This window comes from Rutidosis leptorrhynchoides, chromosome 6 (assembly GCF_046630445.1).
Source record: "Rutidosis leptorrhynchoides isolate AG116_Rl617_1_P2 chromosome 6, CSIRO_AGI_Rlap_v1, whole genome shotgun sequence".
Taxonomy (NCBI): Eukaryota; Viridiplantae; Streptophyta; class Magnoliopsida; order Asterales; family Asteraceae; genus Rutidosis; species Rutidosis leptorrhynchoides.
The window spans coordinates 44,057,152-44,065,661 of NC_092338.1; the positions used below are offsets into that span (position 1 = coordinate 44,057,152).

General features: G+C 34.3%; 2 protein-coding genes across 2 annotated transcripts; one reads left to right on the forward strand and one right to left on the reverse strand.

Moving 5' to 3' along the window:
* Window positions 1–619, forward strand: LOC139853597 (uncharacterized). Its single transcript, XM_071842979.1, has one exon. The coding sequence runs from the start codon at window positions 59–61 to the stop codon at window positions 617–619; it is 561 nt and encodes a 186-aa protein (XP_071699080.1). The 5' UTR covers window positions 1–58.
* A 1,479-nt stretch (window positions 620–2,098) lies between these two features.
* On the reverse strand, window positions 2,099–5,900 carry LOC139852996 (uncharacterized). Its single transcript, XM_071842351.1, has 7 exons — window positions 5,700–5,900; window positions 5,246–5,402; window positions 4,507–4,580; window positions 3,528–3,677; window positions 3,112–3,397; window positions 2,757–2,990; window positions 2,099–2,654 (listed from the first exon to the last, which is right to left on the reverse strand). Exons 2-7 carry the CDS (start codon window positions 5,390–5,392, stop codon window positions 2,319–2,321), a joined length of 1,227 nt encoding a protein of 408 aa, XP_071698452.1. The 5' UTR covers window positions 5,393–5,402; window positions 5,700–5,900; the 3' UTR covers window positions 2,099–2,318.
* Window positions 5,901–8,510: the final 2,610 nt, after the last annotated feature.

Sequence of the window (8,510 nt, forward strand, 5' to 3'; positions counted from 1 at the left end):
ACTTAAACATCCCTTGCACCAAGAATTAGGTCTTAAGTCGAAAACATTCAAAATCATCATGGGAAGCCAATTATCAGCACCCTTTTCATTATCTCCCCCAGATTCACCCCAACAACAAAACCCTAAAACCACATCAACTGCCATCATGTCATCAGCCCCTGAAACCCTAGAAACCCAAAACCTTAATCAAGAACAAGAAGCCCAAAACCTCAGTCAAGAACAAGAAACCCAAAAACAAGAACAAGAAATCCAAAAACAAGCACAAGAAACCCAAAATCAAGCACAAGAAGAAGAAGAAGAAGAATGTGGGCTTTGTTTGTATATAAAAAAGGGTGCGTGTAAGAAAGCATTTGTTGATTTGGAGAAATGTGGTGAAGAAGGTGAAAAGAATAACGTGAAGAAATGTTATGAAGCTTTATTAGCTTTCGAAAAGTGTATGGAAGCTAATCAAGATCACTATGGTGTATTTTTGCAAGCTAAAAAAGATGCTGAACGACGAGCTATGAATCAATTGGAGCAAGAGAAACAGAAAGAAAAAGAAGGTGTTATTGTTGATGGCAGAAATCAAGAAAAAGATAAGGACAAAGAAGGTGTTGCTGAATTAATTGATTTTAGGTAATTTAATATGATGATTACGTTGAATTTAATATGATGATTTTGCTCATTAACAATTTTCGGTTTAAATATGGGATGCGAGATTTTGATAGCTTTGTCAATCAAATAATAACAACTTAACACAAAAATATGTGTGTACATCAAATCAAATGTTCCACGTAATATACACTTTGAAGCTTAATACATTTATTACTGATAATTAGCCATCGTTAACCTTCAATTTCGCATAAAGACACCCGTTTTGGCATAAGCTGTTCATGAACCGAGCTTTTAACGAGCTATTCGAGTTCGAGCTTGTTTAATATGTGTTCGAGTGATCCGTTACGATATTTAGTAACACGACGATGTTGAAGGATACCGGAAAAACCGAAACTGTACCGATACCGTACCAGTACCGGTACCGAAATATCGTACCGATGGTATTCGGTATCGGTATCGGTTTCTAGTTTAAACAAAAATCGGTTTCGGTACCGGTTCGGCACCGGTACTCGAAATTTAAAAGGAAATATAAAGGGCTATGGGATATTATGTAATATGTTCAAATATTAGGGAAAAACATATAAAGATATAACTTGACTACTAATTATTCAATTATTGAGTCTACTAACATTGTTAAATTTTTTGTGTTTTCTAAAAACATACTGTATAAACTAACCAAATAGTGGTCTGGTTGATTAAAGAAAAAAGTATCCACCTTTAATATTGGAACTGTGAAAATACATCCACAATAGTTGAAGACTTTTAGATGCTAATAAGATATTAATTGGCTCAGTTTTCATATAGTATAATGTAAATTTGTTACGATCAAGTACTCCTATATTTGAAGATGTAGTAATTGATATACTGAAAGATGACAACGTCGCAACAGCGTCGCAATTGATAATATATTACTGAGTATGTTTTATTTTGTTTCCATAAAATATTTGTAAATGTTTGTGTGATAAATAATGACCAATTAATAAAATTTGTGTCTTTTTATTATCTAGAGATGGAGGAGGCGATCAAGAAACAAAACAAAAAGGAAAAAGTGATGGTGACCTCTGAAGCTCAGTTGGTTTTTTTGGTTAAACTTTATTTATACGAATTTTACATGAATTTTTTCAATTTTTTATAGACTGTACATGTATGCAATTTTTGTTTTAGCAAAATTTTTTCGTTTATCTTACATTTGTTTATCGCATATTCATCTTCATCTTATTTATATATCATTGTTCTTTAACGAATAATCTACACTACATATAATAGAAAAAAAATAATGTATATGTACATACATCATATCACGTCACTCGTATTATCTACACTATTGTCAAAAAATTGCGGTACCAAGTGGGTAAAATACCGAAAAATACCAAATTTCGGTACGGTTTCGGTTCTCCATATTACCCAATTTCGGTACAGGTACTAACCGGTACCAGTACGGTTCAGTACGGTTCCGAAACCGATCTCATCCCTTTGAATGTAAATGTTTGGTTTTTTTTCCAATCGATAGTAATAGAACAAAAGGAAACAGAAATATTAACCCCTCTAGAATCATAACTCGTCCAACAATTTTGGATCAAGACAAGCACTGTCAACGCATCTACAACATCAATATTAACCCTTTGACTACATGTACACATCCTAATGCAATGATCTAAAAAACTACATTAGAGAAACAGAAATAATAACCCAATGACGTGGCAGTGTGGAACACATATTTATAATCACTTCTTCCTGTTATCTTTAGCAGCAGGCACTTGTGTGTCCAAGTCAATGAGCGTAAAGTAATACGGTGCAGAAGCTGTATTTGCAGCGTCTGATAACAATGATGAGTTCATTGCCTCTGGTTTTGTTGGTCCTTGTACAGCGTTGGGGCTTTGAAGTGTCGATGTTGGTGTGCTATCTGTCTTGTTTGATGCAAATGATTGTTTGTTTTTCCTAACGTTTTCCATCTCGGACCCTTTTGGGACAAAGGTTTTTGTCCTGTACTTTCTTGCACCATCATCACCCGTGTCACCACTATGATTGTAGAGTGTATAATCATGATAAGCAGGTGCAAACTGCAAGAATAGTGGAATGATAAGTGTTAAAACTAGAGGTGACAATATGGGCGGGTCGGGTGGATTGGGTAAGTTTTAAGGGAAATATAAAGCAGAACAGACCTGGTGAACAGTGTCATGATAGAAGTCGTTTAACATTAAAGCATGTGCAAGACTGGCTCCAAACCCGCGGGAATTACCGATATTTGCACCGGCATACTCTTTGTATGGAAACGCATAAAGATGGCCCACAGCTGCAATAAGCATCTCAAAACAAATTATGAAGTTTTGGAACTCACCAGCTTCTTCTGCATCTTTTATATGCCCTGATTTTGCAGCAAGGAAAACCAAAACACCCTGGAAACAAACAAAGATGAACAATTCACAATTTTCAGTATATAAAAACACACACACACACACACACACACACAAAGAGATTGTTCAAAAGCATGAAAGGTGAGGTGATTATAAATGGTACCTGCCAATATGTAAGAAAGACGACACTCTTGATAATGATGAACTTTGGAACTGGATTATATGGTTGGAGTAGATCCCTGCATGCAACATAAAACAGGGCCAATGCATACAACGCCATAGAGTATGAAATCGTGTATATAATTGTGATATACAGGTATGACTGTTTTGCACTGAAGTTTCCATCTTGGTATTTCCCCTTTGCATAAAGAACAAATGTAACTGCTACTAAAATAGGCTTAAGGATCACGAACTGCAAACACCCTTGTTTGCATCTTCGTATAAAACGCCTGCCATAATCATCAGATTCACAACAAACAATGTCATAAAAAGCATTCAGTAAGATTTAAAAAACATACAATTAGATATTATTATTAATATAACAGAAAAAAGGTTTTGAGACATAATAGTAGGACTGACCCGTCCAGGGGAATTGGAGGGAAGCAACATGTCATCAAACACCAGTTAGGTTTAAGAACGCGTCCAGTAAGATTTAAAACGACGGCACCCGGACCACCTACCCATTCCAGGCACAGTGACAAAAAATTGTATATAACCCAAGCTTCATATCTGAATAAGATGAACAATATATACTTTAAATGGTTTATATCACATAAGTAAATGAAACCAACAAAAAACAAATACATATTTCATCAACTTTAAGAAGAAGAAAAAAAGCACAAAGACTAAAGTATGAATAGAAACACAATTATCCCCATTAACACTTCAAAAACAAACAAAAGATACTAGTTTACCGTAGCCTCCTAATATCTACCACTTTGGCAAAAGCAAAATCAAGAATCTCGTAAAAATTAATTCTTAAACGCGATAAGTAGTTCCAATATAAGCTCATTAACCTCATAAATCGTCAAATCTTTTCTAAGAAATACATAAGAAGTGCACATTTATAGTTAGAAACAGGTCGTTGTCACCAAATAAATGCACCACTCTTAACCCATAAACCTCATATTTACAATCATAGGGCATACAGATTACATAAACTATCAATCTATAAGCATTTTTTCAACTAAAATACAACCAAAAAGCAGGAAACACAATGTAAGGCCTTTCAAATGACCTAGGTACGCCACTTTATATTTTCACATATGTTCAATCTTTTTTATGCTTTCTGTTTTGGGGTGTGTGGGTTCGTGGTGAAGGGCTTAAATTTAATCTTAGGAGATTAGATGTGACTAGTTCATGTTGACAATTTATATAATCGTCAGTGATTTTTATGTATGTATGGCTAATCTTAATAAATACAACTATACTCAAACATGTTCAATATTCTGTTGTACAGTCTACATGCCTACCCGACTAGTCCTCACTATAACAATATAATGAGCATTGCAGCACACTAAAATATGAATCTGTGTAACAAACTTAGCATTATACTCACATTTCTCGGAAGGAATCAAAGTAGATTGAGCTCTCGTTGAATATAAGAGACAGGAAAGACGTCAATGCATAGACCTGTCAAGCAGAACAAATAAAAATGAATTATTGCCTTGTAAGGAAACAGTAAATGAGTAACATGAGAGATGTCAACGACAATGTAAAATCATTGTACAGTTGATAATACTAACAAAGGTACAGGTTTTAATTCGACTGCAATCCTAGCTCAATAATAACTCTATTTGCTAGCCAACTTATTAATGTCATCTCTCACAAGCACAGATAAATTGGGCGCATCAACCATCTGTTTTCACATTATAGTAAGGTTATTAATGATGTTGATGAAAGTAATGATACTATAACTGGCAGTGATTTTATAAGAAAGAACATTTGAAAAAATAAAGCCATTTGTAGAGCATCTGCCCTTTCATTTTATAAGATGCAATTCTTATTATGATATGTATTATATTATCCTTAAAACATGTAAAATTGATTATAAAGGAAAGTTCTTGTCAAACTTTGTCCAACATCAATAACTCTAGCACTGATGTTATTATTAGGTTATTTGTATTGTGTTACAAAAGTATTTCACAAGAGCACTAAACACCTCATACATCTTTTGGTATAGAGTCAATGAATTAATACAGTTACAATGCTAGCATAGCCGTACTAGTTTTCAGGCACTGAGATAATTTACTATAACATGTACAGAGCGCGCTATATACATGGATAGATATACTTACAGGAACCATAAAAATAATTCTGACGATGAATCGCTGATATGTAGGTTCAGTGTAATTTAACAGATGTCTGTAAATGTGTACAAGAGCCAAAGCAATTGCCCCAATTGTGCAAGGCAGTGCTATTAATATATAGTATATTGGCGCCATTTATAATCCCCTGAAGAAACCAACATCAATTCAATTCAATTCATAAGCATCACCAATATCTGAAATCATAAAATGAATTTACAAGGCTTAAGCTTAAATTAGACGCATACAAACAGAAGTTTAGGGTTTTGTAAATATTACGTATCATAGTATTTTATGAGTGCACGTAAATAAACCCTAATAGATCTCAGAAACGTTACAGTAGAGATTAAGATAATCAAGATTTGGTGAATTAACATAGACATCAATCAATATCAATATATCAATCAATATATAAATGATATATGAAAAGACAATTGTGGATTACCTTATGCCGATTAAATCGGGGGTATTAGGGTGAATGAAGATGATGATCGCATATAATAAAGTGCGCGAAGAAGAAGCTTCGATGTTAATAATGGCGGTGTTGCGCTGTAATTACAATATCGGAAATTGTATCTAACAATGATCAATCGATGCTTTTTTCTGGAAAGAAATGCCTACATGTATAGTGACAACAAGCTTATGATTTAATAACAACTAAGAAAAACAATGGGGCGGGACCTTTCGGGTTATATATTTATGTTTCACGTAATATTATTTATTTACAGAATTTAGAATGTATTGCTACGGGTATTTTTGGAAATACTTGGTCACTACCTAGTATATCTAATATATAGCACATTTTTAACTCTGAAAAAATCTCGTAGAAAAGGGATCAGAACCATCGATATGAGGTGGTTAGTTTGAGTTGTTTATTTTACGTATATGTATATGTATAAAAAATAGCTCGAAAATATTTATCGTTCTTTGAAAACAGTCTGTTTCGCGTGTAGGTGGTTGCGTTGTGTTCGTAAAAATATTTCGAGTTGAACGGTTATATCGGAAAATTTTAATTTGCACCGAGCGGGAAGATAGGGCCCGTTAAAAATTTGGGTGGAGTTTGTTAAATTTTTTTAATAAAATAATTTTTTACGTTTTTGACCCCTGAAAAAGTTATACATTTTACATTGTTTGGGGGGTGTTTTGTAAAATTGGTGAGAAGTGTCGTTGTCGTTTCACCCTTGTATCAACGGCACTTTTTTGGACAACAATTAGTATATAGGGCTAATAACTAATAACTAATACTCCGTAACTGATTATTTTTTTTCGGCGAAAATAACGAATACTTATATAGAACCGAGGTCGTTTTTTCAAAAGAAAACGTCATCAACAGGAAAAACAAAAGAACAAGGGCAAAACGGGGAAGCTCGCACTTAGAAAGCATCATCTAAACAAAAAACTAACTATAAGTGAGTCTCCCTAACGTCCCCCAAAAACCATACAAACGAAATAATTCAAACTAAAACCGAAAATTACACGAAGAAACAAGGAACTTGAGCAACTGAAGAAAGCAAGACTAAACACAAACATTAACCTCGAGGACCCGCCCTCTATAATTTACAATTGACAGTCTCTTTCAAAGAATTCTTCCCAGATCGATTTTCAATCTTGTAAGATAAAACATTAGCGGAACCATCACCCGGCGCGCTCTCCTTGACCAAGCGTGTCATCATAACATCGAATGCCGTGAAAGCCTCCATAGACATATTTCCTCTCCCGGTTCCCGATGAGTTGCCATCCTTTCCATCTTGAGGGCCCAAAAACAATTTTTAAAAATTGCGTCCCGGTAATCCACGTCGACAATGTTATCTATAAGCTTATAAGTGACCGAAGTGGAGGCCTTGTTTGCCTTCTTTCTTGACCTTGGATTAACCTCGTTAATTAAACATCTTGGTACATCTTTGTTCCCCATCTTCTTTCCACTTGCATTAAAATCCGAAGCATCTCTACTTTAAACAGCCATATTCGAGGCCAATAAACCACCATTATCACCTTGGCCCAAACTATTAAACTCATTACCAACAGTAGCATCATGGCCCAAATAATTAAAACCTTTACTAGCACCAAACCCCAACTTCATTCGTATTACAACCTACAGAAACATGAGGTATCATTCCAGGAGACTCATCAACCAATAAAGAACCATTGGCATCTGAAATACAACCCTCTGAAACATGAGGCTTCACTCGAGATAACTCATCAACAACAATAGAACCAAATTTAATATTCGAACCACAAGAACCCGTATCAATCCCATTAGCCGAATCATGAAATGCCCCATTCATATCGATTATAAACGTTTCATAATAATTGGTTTCATCGCGAGGTTTTGACCTCTATATGAGACGTTTTTCAAAGACTGCATTCGTTTTTAAAACAAACCATAACCTTTATTTTATCGTCAAAGGTTTCAAAGATATAACGTAGATTATCAAGTAATGATAATCTAAAATACAACTATTACACACGACCATTACATAATGGTTAATAATAATATGGTACAACAATATAAGTTTCCGAATGCAGTTTTTAAAAAATATCATACAAACATGGACTCCAAATCTTGTCCTTAATTTAGTATGCAACAACGAAAGCTCTTAATAATCACCTGAGAATAAACATGCTTAAACGTCAACAAAAATGTTTATGAGTTATAGGTTTAACCTATATATCAAATTGTAATAATAATAAACCACAAGATTTCATTTAATAAATAATCATACACTCGCAAGTGTATAAAAATCATTCGTATGATGAGCACCTGGTAACCGACATTAACGTAATGCATATAGAATATTCCCCGCATACTCGCAAGTATGCCATATACTGGCAATCGCAATCACCATTTAAATCGAAGTACTAAAGCCATCCATAACCTGAATGGGGGTTGTTAGGCCCAATAGATCTATCTTTAGGATTCGCGTTAATTAGGGGTCATTTCTCCAATTCTTAGGCTACCAAGCTTGAAGGGGTGATATTCGGTTTAGTAATCCAACCATAGAATGTGTTTCAAGTACTTGTGTCTATTTTGTAAAACATTTAAAAAAATCTGCATGTATTCTCATGTCACACCCCCAAATAGGGCCTGGGTATTTGTGACTAATTATATCAAATTACAGTTGTATAAACGAGAACGACTCTATATGAGACGTTTTATTGAGTTTTGCAGCGAAAGATAAATAGATTATATTGTATTTAATGAACAACGCATTAAATGTCTTTAATTGATATAATATGTAATGAAGACTCCAAATAT